Here is a 21,416-nt window from a genome sequence, read left to right on the forward strand (position 1 = left end):
CTGCTCCGTGTCCTCAGCCTCCTCAGCTCAGATTACTGGAATATTCCGACATTCACACACACACACACACACACACACACACACACACACACTTTGATTCAGAACATTGATGATAAAGCGTTCACTCTGATTGATCAGACTCAGTGAAGTGTGTGTGTGTGTGTTTGGACAGTTGTGGACAGTTTGTCAGTGATGACAGGGACAGACGAGCTGGACAGTGGATTTCCTGACATCATGATGTGTGTGAGTGAACACGTAAAGTGGCTTCAGACCAGATAACATTTCAAATTCAACACAACACACACTGAGACAGAGCGAGTTGTGATCTCGTGTGGAAAAACGTCAGATGGCGGAGGAACATGAACTCTCCAGGGCGTCAGAATTCATCAAAGGTAAGTTCTATGATGTCTATAACACCTGTATATTTTAGTTTACTTTATTTATTTCAAACATGAAGACGAGTAGAAACCAAATCATTCACATTCATTAGTTTCTTCTCATGTTTGCAAAGGAGTGGGAGGAAGTTTAAAACTTCTCCTTGAAACATGAATTCATAAATAATAATTCCAATTGTTTTAATTCATACTAACATATTTATATACTGCTGAGGAAGCATACATTACTTTATACTAATAATAATGAATGTAAAATAAACACATACACACACTTTAGGACATTTTCTGGCATAAACACCTGTCCGGAACCAGTAGTCTTCATGGAGACCAAAACCAGGTCCTAATGAGGCTGAACCTTTGAATTGTGTGTGTTCCACAGACCGACTGTACTTTGCCACGCTTCGTGTCAAACCGAAGAACACGGCAAACACACACTACTTCAGCACAGACGAGGAGTTCAACTACGAGAGGTAAAACTGCTTCACATCGACATGATTTATTTATTATTTTTATTATTTATCATAGAGTTAGTGTGTAGTGTGTCTAGTCTCGTTACTACCAAATCAAATTAGAAGAAGAAGAGTTGATTAAATGCTCTGTATTTACATAGAGCGTTTCTAGTCTTGATGAGCTGCTTTACGCTACAGTTTTCACTCATTCACACATTCACACGCTGCAACGCGGGGTTAAGTGTCTTTGCTCAATGACACATACTAGCAGAGCCAGGAATTTAACCCACAACCTTCCAGTTAAAAGACAACTCGCCCTATCACTGAGCCACCATGACTCAAATACTTACTTCTTTCATACTTTTTACTTCTAAAACATTTTATATCAGAAAATTACCTTTGATACTTATGTACAGTACATGTCATTAACTTAAGTAATATTATAAAAAAAAGTGACTTCAACTGGTCTGGTAACATACTTGTTACAAGACTGGAAAAAGAGTTTGTAGAAAGAAAAGAAACAACCAAAAACTCCTTATAATAGATAAATAAAAGATGAATACATGAATGTATAAACATATATATATATATATATATATATAGATTACTGTTTGTTAGTGTGAAAATTTGACTGGAATCAAAGCAGCTAATGAGGAAAATAGAGCTGCTGTGTTTGAAGTGACGCTTGTATGTGAAAACTTATATATATATATATCTATATATATATATATCATCCCAGTGTGTGAGATGTAGGTCAACATGAGATCAGTGGCTGTGATCTCGTGACAGACAGGGGATTTAGGACAAACACAGACTGACTCACCGGACACTTAGTCATTCCTGTCTGTCATTTTATTCACCTGCTACTGTCATTATTAGCCCTAATAACAATGACAATGATACACTTTAATAGCTTTAATATCTATGAAGTCACTTTAAAATCAGTGAGGGAAGATATTATTCTTCGTTCACATAAAAACAACCTTAATTCTTATTCTTCCATGGGGTTTTAAACAACTTTAAAATGGAACTAAATCCTCTCTTCTGTGGCTAGATTTTGAGAGGAGGTGTTCATTAAAAAAGGGGGAGGGGCCTGGGATAACAAGCTTCGTGCTGGTCGGACAAGCAGGTGACGAAAGAGTGGACTAGTGACACCAGCATTTCAATCTATTATAATCTGAATATAATCTATTCAATCTTGTACAAAAATACCAAATTTAAGAGATGTGTTGATTAAAAAAAGGAATTTGAATTTGCCACAGTGTCTTAAAACTGCTTGATTTTGTCATTTTTATGAAGAAACCAAAAAAATTCTGATTTGTTTATTTATCTACCGGCCCACAAATTAATGCTGGCATGCCAGTTTTGGTCCACGGGCCACCAGTTGCTGACCACTAATACAGTAGTATTGGTTTTACTTTTTCCCTTTGGTGGAAAATAAACTTTTTACAGTATATTTATCTGTTATTGTAGCCTCGTAACATTAGATCTCAGCAGATTATTGTGAGTCGCTGCAGATATGATGAGGCTGTTTGTGTTGCAGTTTCTACTCTGACTTTGGTCCCCTCAACCTGGCCATGCTGTACAGATACTGCTGCAGACTCAACAAGAAGCTCAAGGTCAGCTCCCTCTGATTCACTCAGAACATGTTCATGTGTTCATCACGGTGCTGCGATCACTGAATTATTCCTCATTTATCACGTCAGTCCTTCACCACGTCCAGGAAGGCGCTGGTCCACTTCACCAGTTATGACCAGAAGAAAAGAGCCAATGCTGCCGTCCTCATTGGAGCCTTTGCTGTAAATATCTCTCCATCCATCCATTCATCATTCATCCATCCATCCCTCTCTCTGTCCATGTGTACATGATTGAATTAACAGTAAAACGTCTTTCCTGCAGGTCATCTATTTGAGAAGAAGTCCAGAGGAGGCGTACGAGACTCTTCTCTCAGGAAGCCAAACAGGCTACCTGTCGTTCAGGTACACACACATAATGCATTCCCTAACCTAACCCCTTAACCTAACCTTAACCATCTCAACGAAGTGCCCAACCCTAACCTTTACCCTAATTCTAACCCTAAAACCAGGTCTTAAGCCCGAAAAATCAATTTTTAGGGGCGTCAGAAAGTGAGGATCAGCCAAGTTTCTTTGGTGCTCACAAAAGATACCCATACAAGACACACACACACACACACACACACACCATAAACAAAGCATAACTACAACCAGTTAATGCTTAATCTTAACCCTAACTTCAACTCAAATTTCAACCCCAAACTTAATGAGGACCAGGTTTTGGTCCCCATGAGGACTACTGCGTGTCAGTGGTTATGCCTGGTGATTCATATAAATGGCCAAAAGTGACTGATGCTGCTCTGCTGCAACAATTTGAACTCTTCTATATTTCAGTGTATTACTGAATATAGAAATATGTCATGGGTTTAAAAACTTTACGTTTTCTGTGTGTGTGTGTGTGTGTGTGTGACAGGGACGCAGCGGTGGGAGAATGTTCCTTTAATCTCTCCGTGCTCGACTGCCTACAAGCCATTCGCAAGGTATCACACGTGAATATGTATATATACAAACAAACACACAGAGCAAAGGTTTGTGAGGTATCTGTCTTTGTTCAAAGGAAAAATGAAAAGAAAAGCACTTTTCCAATAAAAAGTGTAATTACACCTTTTTTAAATCAAAATCTTAGTTTGAATCATTGCAATTTACTTCGCTATATAATTCTACACACACACACAATGCAAACACTGTTCATATATTGAAGTTCTTATCTTTGGAGCATAAAGTAGCCAATGTTGTTATGTTGACATGTGATAATGTTCCATCGAATTGTTAAAGCCATAAAACAGGGAAAAAAACTGCAATATCTGTCAATAAAAGTGCAAATTTTGCTTTTCCCCTCACTCCTTCAGCCGTAGCATGTCAGTCTATTTGCTCTTTAATCACTTTTGTTGAATTATCAAGAAAAAAACCAAAATACAAAAAGAACAAAATAAAAACACCTTCCCTGCTACTTGCATTAGCAGCATCCTTAGCTTCACCGTGCCCCCCAGTTTGGGAACCACTGAGTTAACACATGTAAAAAGTACATACTGTACTTTACTCTCTTGTTACATCAGACTAAACGGATCCTATTGAACATAAAACAGCTAAAGCAGCTAATCTCTGTTTGTTGTGCAACGTTATCCACTTCCTCTTAATCCTGTACTCTTTCAAAAGTTTAAAGAATGTTGTTTGCAGAGAAGTTACGTCACAGCGTCACACTGACTCTGTGCCTCTCTCCTCCAGGCGTCGCAGTACGGTTTCCTGGACTTTGAGAGCTTTAACGTTGACGAATATGAACATTATGAGGTGAGGATGACGCTGACAAAACATCCTTTTCAACTAAACTGATGTTTATCATATTTATCATATTCCTATTTTAAACATGTTGAGTGTAACTTTTGTCCGTTTTATTTTATCTCAACTTTTTCTTTTGTCGTCGTGTTCAGCGTGTAGAAAACGGGGACATGAACTGGATCGTTCCGGGGAAGTTGTTGGCGTTCAGCAGTCCTCACCCTCGCAGTAAGATAGAGAACGGTGAGACACAGAATAGTAGTACAACAGAAATGTCTGTCAATCCCCACCAGTGAATCACCGTGTGTGTGTTGATGTTGTTTTTCCAGGTTACCCTCTCCACGCGCCTGAGGCCTACTTCCCATACTTTCGCCAAAACGGCGTCAAGGCCGTGGTCCGCCTAAACAGGAAGTTGTACGACGGCAGGCGGTTCGAGAACGCCGGGTTTGACCACCACGACCTCTTCTTCCTGGACGGGACGACGCCCACCGACCTCATCACCAGACGCTTCCTGCACGTGTGTGAGAGTACAGAAGGAGGCGTGGCTGTGCACTGTAAAGGTACAACCTCTTTTGTTGTTGTTGTTGTTGTTGTTGTTTAATTCATTTGTTTGGAGAACTTGGCTCCGCTGACTCGCCGTCTCTTAAACATCCAATCACAGCCGGCCTGGGCCGCACAGGCACTCTCATCGGCTGCTACTTGATGAAGCACTTCCGCTTCACTGCGGCTGAAGCCATCGCCTGGATCAGAATCTGTAGACCCGGATCCATCATTGGTCCACAACAGAACTTCTTAGAGGAGTGAGTCTTCAGTTAAGATTCTTTTACATCCACACTGAGAAATACACTGTTTTCTCTATTATACTGTGGGTGTTTTTGTGTGTGTCTGACTGTAGAACAGATGATAATCAGGTGGTGCAGTAGGACAGTTACCTGTGTGTGTGTGTGTGTAGGAAACAGCACAGTATGTGGGTCCAGGGTGACGTCCATCGCTCCAAACAGAAGCTTGTTCAGCAGAGACTGAGTCGACGGCAGCAGCTTCAGCAGCAGCGTCAACATCAGCATCAGCAGCAGATTTGCGGCCCTGACTCTGACGAAGGCAAACAGGACGCCATGTCCCGCCTCTTCTCAAGCATGGGCGACCTGTCACTCAACACCACGCTCCACAAATCCTACAGCATGGACGAGGTGAGGGCGGACTTTTCATTATTGCTGAAACTGTGTCATTTTGTAGGTCGTCCGTCACGGTTGAGCGTGGACGTCAGGACGTCATCAGGCATCTTTTCTCACTGACAAAGCAACAAGAAATAGATAATGAAACATGTTTTTATGTGGACGCAGACAAGGCGACAGTGGGTCAGGGAAGAGGTCTCCAACTTGCGACACGTAGGCCACATGGGGGCCCACTTAAAAAGAACCAGAAAATATTCACATTAAAAACTTGTTTTAATTATTTAAAGAAACAAAACAAAATTGTTGACGATTAATTGAGATGCAGCCCTACAGGACCAGGACTCCCCGGAAGAAGAGATCTTGTATCTCAATTTGGACCTTCCTAGCTAAATAAAGGGTAAATAAATCAATCAATGAATACAGATTGAAGCTCATGTGGCTCCCAGGTCATTTGAGTTTTAAACCCCTGGATTAGAGTAAAAAATAAAAAAGGTTTATTTCACAAAAGCGGCAGAAGAGCTCAGCTCAGCTCTTCTTGTGGAGGGGACGGTCCAAAGGACAGAGGAGATGCAGACAGGAAAAGCAGGTGACAGAGTCCATGGAGTCAGAGGACAGAGCAGGCAGCTCTGGATACAAGAGACTTAAATTAGAGGCACAAAATACAGATGACAGACTGAACAGTGGTGACGGTCAGTCAGTGTGGATGTGGCCGAGCTGAGCTTAAGAAGACAGACAGGTGATTGTAGGATTGGAGTCAGCTGGTGGAGTTTCCTCCCGTCTCCTGCACACCTGAAACAATCAGAACACAGAGGAGAGAGTTAACGTGATGTTTACATAGAAGTGTGGGAGGAGAAGTCATTTTAAAGACCTTTACATGGCTCATAGAGCTGTCAGTCAAGGAATAATATTCGTTCTTGTCTTATCTCATTCCTTGTTTGAAAAAACAAACAAAACCAGCTTTTTTTATGGAAGTTTAGAGTTCAGAGTTTATTTATTTAAAATAGGGACAATACATATTAATGGACATATACATGTTAACATGCAAGATTATAGCCTACGGCTTATTTCCATCTTTAGTTCCTTCGGCAGGTTGATGTTTACATAGGATTAATAAGACAACATTGACAAGTAGAACAACTAGTCTTAAAAGATAAAAGTAGTAAAAGGTACCCCAACAGTTAGCTGATATTAAACAAATAGTAAAGCCAAAAATTCTTCAGGTCGGTCTGCTTTCTGCAGAGTTTAACTTTCAAAAAGCTTTCAAAAGCCATAGATAACATATTTAAAGTTATATATATCTTTAAACATACGTCATCACTGATTCAGAAGTGTCTTGTCTAAACTTATAACTTGATACAATTGTTATGTATCTGCCTCGTCTGTCTCTACCTCACCTCTACCTCTTGTCCTTCCTCTCCTGTGTCCCGCGTTTTTCCTTTCACCCCAACCTGTCGAGGCAGATGCTGCACATCTCTGAGTCTGGTTCTGTCAGAGATTTCTTCTTCTGTTAAAAGGGAGTTTAGGTTTCCGGCTTACTATGTACAGTGCCTTGACATAATGTATGTTGTGATTTGGAGCTAAACAAATACAATTGATTATAATTAAACTGAATTGAATTGAACTGAATAATAGGTTGTGAAAAATGATGAGGGAAAATGAAAACATGGTCTATTTACATAAAGAGTTTGATATTTTCCGTGGTCCTTAAATGCAACACAGAGAAAGAGAGTGATGTCACATCAGTACTATTATTATTAGTAGTATATTATAGTATATTAGTAGTATTTACACAATGAATGTTTTGTTTCCTGCATATTGTACCTTTTAAAGTATTAAAACATACGATCACAGACTGATAACCTCGCCTCTCTGTCTCTTTATATGTGTGCAGAATAACTGTAAAGACAGCAGTCTGACTCAGGGAGACAAACTGAGAGCACTGAAAGGACAGAGATCACAGTCACCGTCTTCAAGGTAACTTCTCTTCATGTGTGTGTGTGTGCTTTTAAATGTCATATATTTGTTTAAAATCACTATATAGTGGAGAACATAGTGAGTATTGAGTGATTTCAAACACGACCCCAGTGTTTGAGAGGGAGAACGAGCTGAGCAAGTGATACCAGGTGTCAGGAAGAATGTGTGGGGACACCTGGTGGACAGGTGGAGTATGACAGGATGATCGGAAACAGACTACATACAGTATATAGTGAGTAATGTAACTGGAGTTTATCTTTGTAGGTTAAACCTTTCAAAGTCCTCTCACTGCTCCATCCTTCCACCGGCTAAGACTACGAAAGTCCCGCTCTCCTTCTCATCCTCCTCTTCCTCCTCTTCATCTAAGAAGCTTGTGCGAAGCTCCTCCTCCTCCATCCCTTACATCAAGAGGTGAGTGACCGCCTTGATTTCAAGCCTTGACCAGCTGTGTGATGTTTGTGTTCCCTCACTCTTCCTCACCAAAGTCCATTGAGGAAATCTGCATTCTGTTCATTTATGAAGATTTCAAAATGAAATAAGTAGATTTCAAATACCAAAAGACACACAATATCATATTTGAGGTTACCAAACTCTTCTGTGCTGTGATGTAAATCTCTGGTTTTGAATATGAGTTTCTTGTTAAGTGACTAAAATCAGCCTTTTTTCCTCATACAAGCATCCCTTGAAGTCAGCAAGTGTGTGTTATATGAGGAAAATCTGTGTCTTCTCGACGAATTTGTTGCGACTCTTTCCCTGTGTTGTTGTTTTTTGTCTCCTCAGTCCTTTCAGCCTCAGTCTGTTCAGTTCCAGACCTGCTGTCATTCACTGAGTGAAGTGAAAACAGGCGTCCGGCAACATCGCGTCAGTGAAACAAAAGCATGTGACTCTGAACTGCAGCTGCATCTTTCATTTAAAGCTTAATTTACTTAACCTTTCTGAGCAAAAACAGCTAATTATTTAAGTATGAACACTTTGTGTACAAATGTAATTTATCAAATCAAGAAACTTGGGATCAAGTGGTAATAAAAACTTAATAAAACCAATGTGCTTGGTTACCACAACTCTTTTGTGTGTGTTTTTGTAATTAAACACCGTTTTTTTCTGTACATATGTATGGAAAATGTTTGCTTGTTAGATGTTTGTATCTAAATGCTTGCTATGCAAATGCTGTTGAAATTATGATTATGATATGAAAATCTGTCATGAATATAAAAATAAACATATCTATTATCACTGGTTTCATCTTCATGTGTTTATCTTTAACAAATCTTCACTTTGTTCTTTTATCTGTTAAATAAAGTTTCAACAAAGTACAGACTTTAATTGTAATTGCATTCTTACACGTCTATGTGGAAGCTGCAGAGAAAACGAGGCCTTCAAGAACGTCCACCTGCAAGAGAAAATGCAGAGACGTCTTCATTAGACATCTGTGTCTGACTGCAGTAAAACCAATAAAAAGAAAATGAAATTTAGTTTTTTTTACTTTTTGTCAAATACATTCTAGAGTTTTTATATATACATATATATATATCTTTATATATTTAAAAATACTCTTCCAGAAAACCAGTAAAACCTGAAAATGTACATTTTTGTATATTTGCTATACATAATCGTTAGAAAAACTACACTCCCTGACACAGACACAGACCACCTGTGTGACACGTTTACCTGGCTGCTGTCTCCCACACTCAGGCCCTTGAGCTCATAAACTGTCACTTGTCCGTCACTGTCTCCGACCAGGACACAGTGTGACTGTGCGGCAAAGAGCAGGGACGTCATGGTCACACCGGGGGCAGCAGGCTGCACAATGACTGGGTCCAGGCTGAGGGACAGACACAGGACACGTCACAGACCGACAGGGGGGACAGACAGATAGACCACTTCTCTCCTGAGTCTGACTCACATGCTTGAATTCAGGTCCCAGATCTCCAGCTGTCCCTCATTGACGGCTCCAAACACAGTGGCCCACTTTGGGGACCACTTGATGTCGCACACAGGTTTCTGAGCAGAAGTGAAGCCCAACACAGGGTGATGATGGTCCTGCTTCCACAGCTGTATGGTCCAGTCAGAGGAGCAGCTCAGGAACACGTCAGCACTGAAGGGACACCACGCGACGCAGTTCACGGGACACTGACGGGACAAAATAAAGGTGGTGATTCTGTGTCATTGCTCGACACACGCGACACATCGCCACAACTTGGCATTGACAAACCAGCTCTTTTCTCCATGTTGAAAGGAGCCAGCTGAGGTGGTTAGGATACCTCCTCCTCCTGGACGCCTCCCTGGGGAAGGTGTGTCAGGCATGTCCTTCTGGGAGGAGACCCTGAGGGATTATATCTCTCAGCTGGCCTGGGAATAAAGGACTATCTTAATGCCTTGGGATCTCCCCAGAGAGGGCGTTCTGGGCTTCCTTGAAAAGGCTGCTGCCCCTGCGACCCGGATTAGGGGAAGACAACGAAATGGAATGGGCATTAACCATCGTGTTCATCAGGCACATGTTTACAGCCAAGGAAACCAACCCAACCCAACTACCAAACACAGTTTGGAGGCCACATTTAGAGGAGCCTGCAAAATGGGAAAAAGGCCGTTGACGCCTTCAGAGCTCATTTCCCTGAAATGCGTCACAGCCTTGAACTTGGCCAATCAATACTATAACCATTACTATATGTTATATAGCTAGTCGTTACTGATAACTATAAAAGTATCCTCATCCATCATTTAACCACGGCTTGTACTTTTTCCTGAGGGTCACATGAGGAGCTGCAACCAATCCCGGAGGCTTTTATTGTGAAGGACTTACAAAGTGTTTCCTGAAAGTCTCCAGGACCTGCTGAGTGTTGGAGCAGGAGCACTTGTGGATGTGACCGTCCCATGTTCCAGTCAAGTAGATGCTGGAGTCCTGCAGGAACAGAGGAGCGGAGGAGAGTCGTGATGTGTGTACTGTCTGCAATGACGGATTTTTTATTATATCTATTATAACATCATATGTGATGTGTGTTGTCTTGCCTTTTTGATTGTGTCCTTGTGTCTTGTCATGTTTTACGTTGTAGTTTTATCCCTTGTGTACTTTGTTTTTTTAATTTACTCTCCGTCATATGGTGTGTGTGTTTCCAGTTGTTGTCAGATGTGATTCACCTGTGTCTTGTTCCTTATCTTCAGTATTTAATCGCCCTGCTTTATTAGTTTCAGTGTCAGCCTGATTCCCTTGATATTTGAGTTTTGAGTAAAGTTTAAAGTTTTTCTGTAAGTATATAAAAGACAATACGCTCTATAGTGTAAACTGTCAGCAGCACAGTCACACGCCTAATAATAATAATAACAATAATAATAATAATGATAATAATGATAATAATCCTGTAATAACAGTATGTGTGTTACTATCTTACTGTTGGGTGGAAGTCAAAACAGAGTCCAGGAGTCAGCACTGAGAGAACACTCTCTATCTTCTTCACTCCTGCTTTCTTCTTTGTGTTATGAATCCTCTTGAGCTTCATCAGATCTGCGACAAACGGACGTTTGAATTGTGTTTATAAAAACAGAAACTATTCAGACATCAAAATTGCATTGTTTTGATTTTGTCTTGCATTTTCAACAAGACAAGTATCATACTGCATCTGTAATAACATCAGTAATAACTGCCTAGGCTGCAAAGAAACCCTAAAAAAAGATAGAATTAGACTTGGAAAATTAATACTTAATCAATGGTCGGAGCTTTTTTGAGATTGCCTATTGCCATATGAAGCATTTTTTATGAATATTTTATAATAGGAAATTAACCCTTATTGACCTTAGTGTGTTTGTTTACAGGTCACATATTCACGCTTTAAAAAAATTCTGTTTTATTTGTCTTCTTGCGTGTTGTTGAGTCAAAGTTACGATTCATTTTATTGATGTAAAGTAGCAATAATTCTGCAGAAGTCACAAAATAGACCGTTTTTCTTTTCTTTTTGTTCATAAAAAGGAGCCAAGTGAACTTTGAACTGTGACGTATTTCCAAATTTCACAAATTCAATCCAAAATTCTTCATCAGATTGCCTGAGGTTATGCGGAAAAAAAAGGAAATAAGAAACTCTATGTTGCACATTCTTATATTCTCTGTATATTCTGTACGTTTTAACAATGTAATGGAAAATGTTCTCAGGGTTAATAGGGCTGTTGAAACATAGGGAATAAAGAAGCACTAAGACAATCACAGTGAAAACGATGCCCAAAGAGGCTGTTTACTGAAAGTGCAGTGTTTTCCATCTGTGTTTTCTGATAATTCTCAGAGCAGGTGGTGGTGATGGTGACCTAACCTGGTTAAAAGAGAATCACCTTTGTGACATGGAAGACTCTGGCTTTTGCCACTGTGGAGATGAGACTCAACAATCGACAGCAGCTTTAAATGAACTCCCTCAGCAGGATTCATGAATTTGTTCCACCACATTTCTGGTTTCTTCCGAGTGGAACGTACACGTTACTCATCATTGTGCACAGTGAGCTGAAACAGTGACAGTGTGTGTAATACCGTTGCAGTCGAGGCCGTTGTTGAAGATGAACCACCTGCTGATCCTGCCGTCAGCAGACACAGAGACCAGAGCCTCCGTCTTCTCCTCTGCCGTCAGCGTCAACTCCTGCTGAGTCCACCTGAGCTGCCACACTGGACCTGAGTGTCTGTTGGGACACTCGCTGCACACACACACACACACATTCTGGTTTCAGAGGACATTACATTAACTTACATTCATTTTCTGGAGACTTACTCTGACCTTAACCCTGACCTCATCCTAACCTTAACCAACGTAATTCTAACCCTGAAGTAGAAGTGGGGACCAGACAAAAAGACAAACATGTCCTCATAAAGATTATAAATACACAAATGTACACACAAACACAGACACAACAGTGACTTGAATTCATTTGTACAGTGCCTCACCTTAACTTTAACCTAACCACAATTCAAATCTCAGTCCTTAATGTAACCAGTTCCTGACCCATATGTTTTCAACAAGGCTACGAGCACTGATGAGTGTGAAGGGTGTTACTACGTGGTCAGTGACAGAAAAGAGTCTTTGAGTCTTCAGTTGCTGCTCCGTCACACACTCACTCACCTGCTGCTCATCACATGTGAGCCGTGGCTTTGTCCGTGAACACTGTGGACGGCGATGGTGCCGTCGTGCGTCCCCACAGCCAGCTGACCGGGGTTAACGGTGGAGAAGTCCAGAGAAGTCACAGCGCTGTCACAGTGGATGACACGCTCAGGCCACTGTGGAGCAGAGAAGACGCGCTGATTCCCGAATGAACTCACCTGTCGCTCAAAACACTGTGTCCTCTGCAGAGGAGCGTGACAGTTTAAATGAAAACAAAGTCTTACAGTGGGGTTTTTCAGGGACCAGCAGCAAACCAGACCCGGTTTCATATTAATGTTGTCAAATTCGCCGTAACCTACAGCCAAGAGGTCCTAAACACAGAGAAATGTTACACATAGATCTTTAAAAATCTATAAATATACATCTACTCTACACACAAAGTTTTTTTTTGGAAATGAAATATGTATTATCTCGTTTGTGATAATAATCTGCATGAAGAAACTACTGACCAATCAAACTTGAGCTGGCAGAATTCAGAACAGGTTACCTGGTTCTTCTTGTTCCAGGCCATGCTGCTGACACGGCGCCCCCTGCTGAGCTCACAGCTGAAAGCCCACAGCTGCCGCAGAGCTGGAGAGCCACAGCTTTCTGTGTCCGCCGTCCCAGGCTTCAGCTGAGTGTCTGCACCTGACACAGTTTCAGTTCAGCTGTATTATCACTCACTCCCACGTGTTAGGAGAAAGTTTTTCTGAAGGTGGAAGATGGTGTGTGAGATGTGAGTGTGTGTGTGTGTCACCTTCTAGTACAGGCAGCTGACGATAGGCAGCCAGCTCAGGTTGGAAGGTATTTCCCAGGATGCTCCTCTCCATTACTAGTAAAGAGTACTGGAATTTCTCTGACTGCATGATGAGCTGCAGGTCTGACTCAGGAGTCATGGCAAACACGTCCACATCCTTCAGTGAGCTGGCAGCACTGGCTGAAGGGAAACAATGTCAATCATTGTCTCAGTGGAGGAAGATTCTTGATGCTTTGCAATGACATTATGTAGTACATGTTATAAAAATGTGTCATTTAAAGGGATCGTTGTGGTTATTAAAAGACTGGTTCTATGAGGGGATGACAGATAGTGCTACCTAACAACCATTCATTTTCACATTTCACATGACCTGTTGGAGGAGAGCGGACCACGCAGAGAAAACCCACGCACACACAGGGAGAACGTGCAAACTCCACACACACAGAAAGGCCCTCAGTCCAAGCAGGAGTCGAACCTGTGACCATCTTGCTGGGAGGCAACAACGCTAGCCACCGCCTCGCCTTGTGGCCCCTGACAAATGACTCAATGAATATCATTTTTGCCAGCTTCAGTAGACAAGATCTTGAGAATGTATTTGCCAGTAGAAAGTGAGGCGTTAACTGTGCTGGGAGCGCCCCCTGTTGTACTCTCTGGACCTACAATCAGCATGAACCAGAGTCCATAGAGAAAATCAGTGATTTTAAATCAGTGTTGCCTCCATCCATCAGTAAGTCCTCATGTGTTATTTTGTTACTTTGGAGTGTGAAATCCTTTGTTCTGATTTATCTAAGTGACACAAGCTTAATTTCAGTCAGAAATTAGGATTATGAATACCAGGGTTTGCCAGGTCAGAGACACCGTATCCCCTGACCTATGAGCTACAAAATGGAATCACTATATCCACCGAAGAGTCGAAGTGAACGTTTTCCCTCAAGACATGCTTGAAGTGTCCCCCACTGTCTTCACCGTCTGTTACCTGTGCTGACTGTGCTGCCCACTGACACACTCCTGTCTGCACCTCTGCTCACGTCCACAGCGGCCTCTGGACACTTCACCTTCTCCGTCTCGGCGCTGTGTCCTCCTGTTTCGTCCTGCTCACAGCTGCACACAGTATCATACATGTCCCACGTGGTCACAGTCGTGGCTGTGGACAATGGAAACATGACGTCATCACAGCTGATAAAACACAGACGTGTTCGTTATATAAAGGTTGTTTGAAGGTGCTGAATTGTTGGAACGTTCAATCCCTGCTTGTCACCCTATATCGACTGGGATTTCCTCCATCTCTAAATGGCCTCATGTGGAGGATAAGGCAGTAGAGAGTGAAGGAATTAAAAATAATGCAGCAACACAGCTGAGCAATTCAGCCTAAAATTCATATCATGTCTTTTTAGGCTGATTGGCAATAAAAAAATACTCCTCGGTCCTCTCTACTCCACTCCAGAGGTTAAGGCCGTTTCATTGTTTCTGTGTCCAAGACCCCAGAGGTCAGAGGTCAGACCATAATGGACACAGTACGTGCAGACCCCAAGCAACCCAGAACTTTATGAGCACAAGGACTGTACGCATGGCCTCTGCATGCTCTGAGGGACAATCACGATCTCACCTGCGTCCCCCGTGAGCACGCCGTCACTCTGGACATGTTTGTTTTTAACCGCGCCGTTCAGCGTCTGCATGGAGCGATGCGTGTACTTGTCGTTGCCCACTCTGTTCTTGCACACGTCAGCGTACTGTTTGTTTCTCTCTCTGTAAAAAACAAAGTCAGAGTAAAAGGAGCTTCTAAAATTACACCAATTACAATAAATGAATCTTGTTGTCGTCAGTATAAGAAGAAAGGTCATATTCGCAGTGTGTCTTTTGTCCCGAAGAGGACAATTTCACTCACTGGACAGCTTCTGCGTTATGAGCGTCCACTGACACGGCCGTGCAGGGAAGGTCCAGCAGTGAAATAGTGTCCGTCTCAGAAATGAAGACATCTATGATGTCTTTCAACATGTCCTCTGTCACGTGTTCTTTCACTGTGTCTCTTTTCACCTGCACATCTGGAAAAGGAACGGAAGACAGCTCTCAAAACAAGCAGTGACAGTTTTTTATTGTTATTATTTGTCACACCATAAAAGTGTAAGTTTATGATATCATTAGTTTATTAAACATATGTTAAACCGCTTTTTCGTACAGAACACTAAAGTTTACAGTAGAAACCTTTCACTCAGCTGCACCAAAGTCTATGGAGAAAATCAGTGTCCTAAGCTTGCGTGGAAACAGGAGCTGGTGGTCTACTGCTGCCTCGCTTAGAAGGTTTGTGTCACTTACACACAAATACAAACAAAAGATTTCAATGATGATGTAAAAATGCTGATTTTCTCTATGGGCTTTGGTGCAGCTGAGTGAAACTTTGGTTTACACCTTACCTTCATCTCAAAGTAAATTTCATATATGTATTTTAAAATGGCAGAAAAAGAAGGTTAAACGGTGATGAACCTGGGAAGTTGACGGGCATGTCTCGTTTGGAGAATGTATCTTCAATCTCCTCATTCATGGATTCGATTGTCGACTGGCTGGATATTCTGCTGCTTCCAAACACTGACCTGAGAACAGGTTTATTCACACATTTGAGAAATGATCAAAACACACGTCAAGCACACTTTAATTTAACATGTAATTTAGTACACTCTTTAAAACAATATTAAGGTATCCAGTGTGGTGGTGGTTGTTTACCTGGAGAGAGGCACAGTGATGCTGCCTGTGGCTGTTGTGTGGTCTGATGTGGATCCAGGACCTGCAGAGAGTTCCTCCACAAAGAACCTGCAGCCTCGGGCCTGCACTGCCCCTGCTGGATCTGCATGGTACAGCGGCTGAGGAGTAACATCGTTGTCTTCTTCATCAAACACCTGAAGTGCAGAATGCAATAGGTCTTTGGATGTCCTCATTTGGAATGCTGTGTGTGTGTGTGTGTGTGTGTGTGTTCTTGTATGTGTATCTTTGTAAGGACCACAAAACATAACATAGAAACCATAGGGAGGAGGTGAGGACATTTTGGGAAAGAGAGTTCATTTTGGCTTTTTGAGGGTTAAGACTTGGGTTTGTGTGTGTGTGTGTGTGTGTGTTACCCGGACAGTCTCAGGTCTCTTGTCCAGGAGGACTCTGCTTCCTCCTGCTGTCAGACTGAAGCTCCTCCTGCTCACTCCGCTGTGCGTGTGTCTGCTGCTCAGGTTCACTGCATTCACTGTCCCCGACACGGACACGTTCAAAGCTCGAGACGAGCTGTACCAAACAAACAAACAAACAAAAAAACACACACACACGCAAACAAACAAAAAATCACACACACACAATCGAGATACAAGATTTGTACGACACTGTGTCAACTTACGGCCTCAGAACCAGAGCTCGTCTCTTCTTTCTGTCTTCTTTTAGAGCCGACGTTGACATCTCGGTGTTGTTGCGCGTCTACGCGTGGGGGTTACCATGGCAACAGGAGGCCAAGCGACGATACCGCTTTTACCCTCCATCCCCCTTTACCCTGCCTCTGACTGACGACAGGTTAACGCACAAATAGAGATTATTGATTATTAATTAAGTCATTTTTTAAATTAAAATATCTTTAATCACAATTCACAATTGAAACATAAAAAAAAAAATCAGAAAACATTTTTGTGAAAAAAAAGTCAGCAAATTCCCTCTGATTTTGAGTTCATCTGAGGTGGTTTCAAGTCAGTTACGAGTGAGACCTCCTTCTTATCTCATCACTGCAGAGCAGCTTTGTCCCTCCTTTTCCGGAGTAATTATTTAGAGAAAGAAGAACGAATACTTCTGACTAAAAGACTCTTTATGTGAGTACTTCTATTTGTGTTCATCCTTGATTTGTTACATTTGGCAAAAAACTTTTACTAGACACTTATTTCAATAACGTTTAACAAATTTAAAAAAAGGGAAAGAGGTGAGATGAGAACATTTTATGGCACATAAAAGTGTCTTTATAATCTGCTCAATGATAAGTATATAATAATAATAATAATAATAATAATAAAGCACTTATTTACGTTATAAAACCTTTCACAGAGTCAAATTCACACACAAAGTTTCAGGAAAAGTACAGGAAAATAATTATGAAACTCTGAACTCATGGTATGCAGATCAACATCTTGGTCAGAAACTAAGAAAAACATATTATTTATAGATCATTTATAGAGTTATTGTAGATCAAAGAGCTTCATGGGGGACTGACAAATGGATAATAAGACTGAAAAAGGTATAACAAAAATAAAAGACAAAACAAATATACACACAATTAGTGGTAAATGTAAAAAAAGATAATAAAACAAAGATTTATGTACAAAGTAAAGCAAAACCAAAATTATTTTAATTAGAAACTGTCTTAAAGTGAATAAATTGACAAGCTATTGAAAGTGGGTGTAAGTTTTACAAACTGTGCCTTTCATAAACGTTGTTTGTTATAATCTACTTCTTATTCCTGACCTTAGAACAGAGCTGTAAGTGGAGCGGTCAAGGCTGAGGGGAAAGTGAAGAGAGCGTGTGCACGAGTTATCTTTGCTCCTCAGATAAGACGCCGTTTAATGACAGGAGGCAAACAAAACCTGTCCATCTGTCTCTTATGTCATTCTCCAACAGACCGAATGAGAAGCAGGCAGAGAAGGATGAGACAAGGAGAGGACAGTGAGAGACAGAGGAGGACAGACCGAGGCAAAGAAGAGGGACAAAACAAGTCAGTGAGCCACACTCTGCTCCATGTGGATTTCTGTTTATGATCGTTGACAGACAGGTGTAGAGTTCTCCTGTGTTTCGCTGCGTGTCCTTCAGAATGAGGTCCAATCATGGAGGTGTGGACTCGGGACAGAGGGGACAGCAGGAGCGTTACCTGGGCTGTCTCACAAAGCAACAGCTCATCATCATATGTCTGACCGTGGGACTTGTTATCCTGCTCACTGTCATCACAGTTACTGCTGTGCTGCTCACCAAAGAGTCAGGTACATTCTCACACTATGGCCTGAGGGCCAAACCAATCCATTACATGCGGCTTTAGAAGCTTGTTTGGTGTTTTGCCATCCATGTTATCATTCACTTCATTTTAGATTAGTCTGTTTTTAATATTAACTGATTTATTTTGCATCATATACTATCTTTTTTTATTGTGAAACACATAAACAGGACACAGGATTGTGCAGCGGGACATCACACGTGAGCTTTATAAGACAAAGCTGTGTTTGATTAGAGCAGTCAAAGTTCACATGATAACGTGTATTTCTACGTATGTTCAGCTCTAGGCAACCACTGGTATGGGCTTTATGTTTACAATTAAAATTACAACTTTATATGTGTTTTCTTAATGACTTAAACAGAGAACAATGTCTAATAAATCTCTAATTCTCTAATTGAGGAGGAGCAGTTGAGTTTTTATCCCCTGCTTCGCATGTGAGGGTTTAAACTGACTGCATTTTATAGCTGACTTCACACATCAAATAGGGTTTATCGCACAAACATTACTTTTTCTAAATGTCTGTAAAAGTCCTAAAATGCAAGCTTGTTCACTAATGACTCAACAACAACCTAAAATAAACAGGAGAGTCATGTGTAACGTAAACGTCCGCGGCTCGTCAGATTCATCAACGTCACATTCGGTCGAATCGTGTTGTGTGTGAGTGAGTGAGTGTTCAAAGACATGAAACCACAAGCTGTAAAATAATAAAACACGAACCCAAAGTGGGTTTTATATGCACTTAGATATGAACAGACAGTGATATGATATGATATGATATGGTGAGGCTGAGTTTTCTCTCTTCAAATACACTTTGGTGTGTAACACTGAATGCAATGACTGCACAAGACACATTAAACATAGAATAAAGGGACAGAAACCCTTACAGTTTAGTTACTATTCCCTTAAAAAGTGATCTATAATACAAACACTGTCACAAACGTAAAGGTGCGATGAGCAACATGCAGCCTCACTATTGTATTTATTTAATTTCACTTTAGCCACAAAAACCTTTCTGAAAAATATCCACCTCAAGGTTATCTTACAGTTTTACTTTCCTCTTGAACCTCTTGAGTTCAGTTTTCACACGTTTCCGAGATTGTGATTGTGCTTTTTTTTTTACACCCTTAACTGCAGTTCCTTGACATTTGTATTGATATGAACTAAAGAAATTTGATTTCACAGTTGACTTACGTACATTTCATGTGTCCATTCAGGTTCTCCTGTTCCCTCTACTGGTGCAGACATGCTGGACTACCTGGTTCAGTCCGGTAACATCAGCGAACCTGACGGTCTCTTGGCAACATGGTTTCACAGGGCTAACAAGAAGGAGGAGATGAACAAAGCTTTAGCGAGTAAAGACACACACACACACACACACACAAAATAGAAAACGGTTGTTTCTAAACTCTACAGTTTAGAGATGTAATAAAGTCTCAAAACTCACCCAGGAAACATTTGGAAGAACTGACACACTGAGTGATAACATGTATGAATGTAGCACCTTATATGATGTCATCACCCTCTCAGGTGACGCCATGATCCTGGAGGCTGACGTCACCGTGAAGGGTCTTGGGACGCCCAGTGAAGAGCCAATCCCCATCATGGCTCATCCTCCCGACATCTTCAGTGACAACACTCTGGACCAGTGGCTGGACGCTGTGTTGCCCTCAAAGAAAGGTTTTGTTGGGGAGCTATTATTATACTATATGTGCGTAAAATCATAAAAGCAAGGTTTTTGTTCTGAGCTCAGTGTCTCTCTACAGGGATTAAGTTGGATTTCAAGAGTTTAAAGTCAGTGGGTTTGTCACTAGACCTGCTTCGTCAGAAGAACAGCGACAGAGGTATAAACCAGCCGGTGTGGCTCAACGCAGACATCCTACGAGGTCCAAATGTCCCGGGCTTTCTGCCACCAGTTAATGGAACTGTGTAAGACATAAACCCAGTATCAGCATATTGGACCTTTATTTCAACAGTAACACTCACCTCTCCTTCCACCTCCTCCTCCTCCAGATTTCTGCAGCTGATTCAGGAGAAGTTTCCACATGTGACTTTATCTCCTGGATGGAAGGTATCACATAATCAACAGACAAAGCTTGACCGTAGCACTTTACTAGCAATTTATATCATTGTAAAGCACTATATCTGTGAAATTTACTTTACAATACAAGTCAAACGTGTAATAACATTTTACTCACTACAGTAGACCACACTACACCACATCCCTTTTCTGCATTGGCTTTAATGGCAGGATACAGAGCCAGAACTAAGTGGCTGATAACCCGGTAGTGTGTGGAGAAAACATTTTAAAATATTGAAGAAATCTAAATATTTTTAGATACATTTAGATATCTACATTAGGGCTGAACAATTAATCATAATTTTATCAAAATCGCAACACAGCCTACTTCAGTTTTCAAATCACAGGAGGCGCAATATTTGTTAAAGCCTAAATGTGTGTCAGAATATCATTTTAGATTAATTATTGTCTTGATCTGTGCACATCTTATTCTACATAACTGTTTCTTGCAGATCAAATATCACACAGTGCTCATTTTAAATATGTTTTCTTTGAATGAAAATGAGAATAATGACGTAAAAAAGTAGCATTCCCTCATAATTGCAATTAGACATTTTTTCAAAATCGTTCAGCCCGAATCTACATAGTGTTGAGCTTAAATTAGGACAAACAAGAGAGAAGACAGGACAGGAAGTAAAACTTAATGTACACACAATAAAACTACAAAATAAAACAGTAAAACAAGGAAACCAGAACACCAGAAACAAATAACCCAAAATTCAAATGTACAAACAAATTGTCTGGAGGAATTCAGAGGTCATGGCAACTGATATACAGCCCTCAAACTTTTTTTTTTTACCCAACAGGATCTAAGAATGGTAGATAATATGTATATATATATGTATATATATATAGGTAAGGTCAGGTTCATGGCTGAATGGTTGGAACTGACATTGTTTCTGACAGGTGGCCTACGGTCCTCCACTCTTCACTGAATCCTACAACAGGTCCATGGTAGAAGAAATGTACAGTCTCATCAAAGACGTCCCACAGAGGGTGAGCAACAAAAAAAACAACAACAAAGGTCGCCCACGTTATAAAGCATCAACAAATGAGTTCTACTCATTATTTCACATCAGTTTATGACATATAAAGACCTTTTTAATACAATGTAGAAATTGAATTATCAATTTATCAT

The 21,416-nt window shown here is 41.0% G+C and overlaps 3 protein-coding genes across 7 annotated transcripts in view; 2 read left to right on the forward strand and 1 right to left on the reverse strand.

The window, feature by feature from the left end:
- LOC122766964 (dual specificity protein phosphatase CDC14AB-like) lies at positions 1-8,398 on the forward strand. The gene is made up of 14 exons (XM_044022246.1): positions 1-392; positions 775-865; positions 2,388-2,463; positions 2,551-2,643; positions 2,744-2,823; positions 3,332-3,398; positions 4,144-4,206; positions 4,347-4,434; positions 4,521-4,751; positions 4,853-4,991; positions 5,144-5,378; positions 7,255-7,337; positions 7,602-7,748; positions 8,118-8,398. The coding sequence occupies exons 1-14, from the start codon at positions 347-349 to the stop codon at positions 8,164-8,166; spliced, it is 1,488 nt and encodes a 495-aa protein (XP_043878181.1). The 5' UTR covers positions 1-346; the 3' UTR covers positions 8,167-8,398.
- Positions 5,845-19,461, reverse strand: dnai4 (dynein axonemal intermediate chain 4). Of its 4 annotated transcripts, none has more exons than XM_044022163.1 (19): positions 19,397-19,461; positions 16,576-16,735; positions 16,313-16,466; positions 15,921-16,093; positions 15,684-15,790; positions 15,088-15,244; positions 14,809-14,948; positions 14,179-14,346; positions 13,203-13,382; positions 12,954-13,093; positions 12,691-12,777; positions 12,428-12,582; positions 11,845-12,005; positions 10,724-10,836; positions 10,138-10,236; positions 9,241-9,467; positions 9,006-9,159; positions 8,679-8,727; positions 5,845-6,152 (listed from the first exon to the last, which is right to left on the reverse strand). In XM_044022163.1, the coding sequence occupies exons 2-18, from the start codon at positions 16,632-16,634 to the stop codon at positions 8,683-8,685; spliced, it is 2,319 nt and encodes a 772-aa protein (XP_043878098.1). In that variant the 5' UTR covers positions 16,635-16,735; positions 19,397-19,461; the 3' UTR covers positions 5,845-6,152; positions 8,679-8,682. The 4 variants fall into 4 exon arrangements, with proteins under 4 accessions (XP_043878098.1, XP_043878107.1, XP_043878116.1 ...); XM_044022172.1 differs by lacking the exon at positions 5,845-6,152 and adding an exon at positions 7,672-7,843; XM_044022181.1 differs by lacking the exon at positions 5,845-6,152 and having other exon boundaries at positions 8,462-8,727; positions 12,954-13,087.
- Positions 16,968-21,416, forward strand: part of fam151a (family with sequence similarity 151 member A) — an 8,015-nt gene continuing 3,566 nt past the window's right edge. The window contains exons 1-8 of one of the 2 annotated variants that reach the window (XM_044022199.1): positions 16,968-17,035; positions 17,835-17,928; positions 18,024-18,190; positions 19,416-19,553; positions 19,729-19,878; positions 19,965-20,127; positions 20,212-20,269; positions 21,185-21,274. In XM_044022199.1, the coding sequence (XP_043878134.1) occupies positions 17,840-17,928; positions 18,024-18,190; positions 19,416-19,553; positions 19,729-19,878; positions 19,965-20,127; positions 20,212-20,269; positions 21,185-21,274 (855 nt within the window). In that variant the 5' untranslated portion in view covers positions 16,968-17,035; positions 17,835-17,839. Of the gene's footprint in view, positions 17,036-17,763; positions 17,929-18,023; positions 18,191-19,415; positions 19,554-19,728; positions 19,879-19,964; positions 20,128-20,211; positions 20,270-21,184; positions 21,275-21,416 lie in introns of those variants that run through there. The other variant, XM_044022194.1, reaches the window with a different exon arrangement.

The sequence above is a fragment of the Solea senegalensis genome, linkage group LG1 (assembly GCF_019176455.1).
Source record: "Solea senegalensis isolate Sse05_10M linkage group LG1, IFAPA_SoseM_1, whole genome shotgun sequence".
Taxonomy (NCBI): Eukaryota; Metazoa; Chordata; class Actinopteri; order Pleuronectiformes; family Soleidae; genus Solea; species Solea senegalensis.

Excerpts from the sequence above, each read along its gene's own strand:
- LOC122766964 (XM_044022246.1), top strand. The coding sequence starts at position 347 with ATGGCGGAGGAACATGAACTCTCCAGGGCGTCAGAATTCATCAAAG. Across the intron at positions 866-2,387 it reads GAGGAGTTCAACTACGAGAG|TTTCTACTCTGACTTTGGTC; the intron begins GTAAAACTGCTT and ends TTTGTGTTGCAG. Across the intron at positions 5,379-7,254 it reads AATCCTACAGCATGGACGAG|AATAACTGTAAAGACAGCAG; the intron begins GTGAGGGCGGAC and ends ATATGTGTGCAG.
- dnai4 (XM_044022163.1), bottom strand. The coding sequence starts at position 16,634 with ATGTCAACGTCGGCTCTAAAAGAAGACAGAAAGAAGAGACGAGCTCTG. Across the intron at positions 14,347-14,808 it reads CGTGCTCACGGGGGACGCAG|CCACGACTGTGACCACGTGG; the intron begins GTGAGATCGTGA and ends CATTGTCCACAG. Across the intron at positions 10,837-11,844 it reads CAACGGCCTCGACTGCAACG|ATCTGATGAAGCTCAAGAGG; the intron begins GTATTACACACA and ends CGTTTGTCGCAG.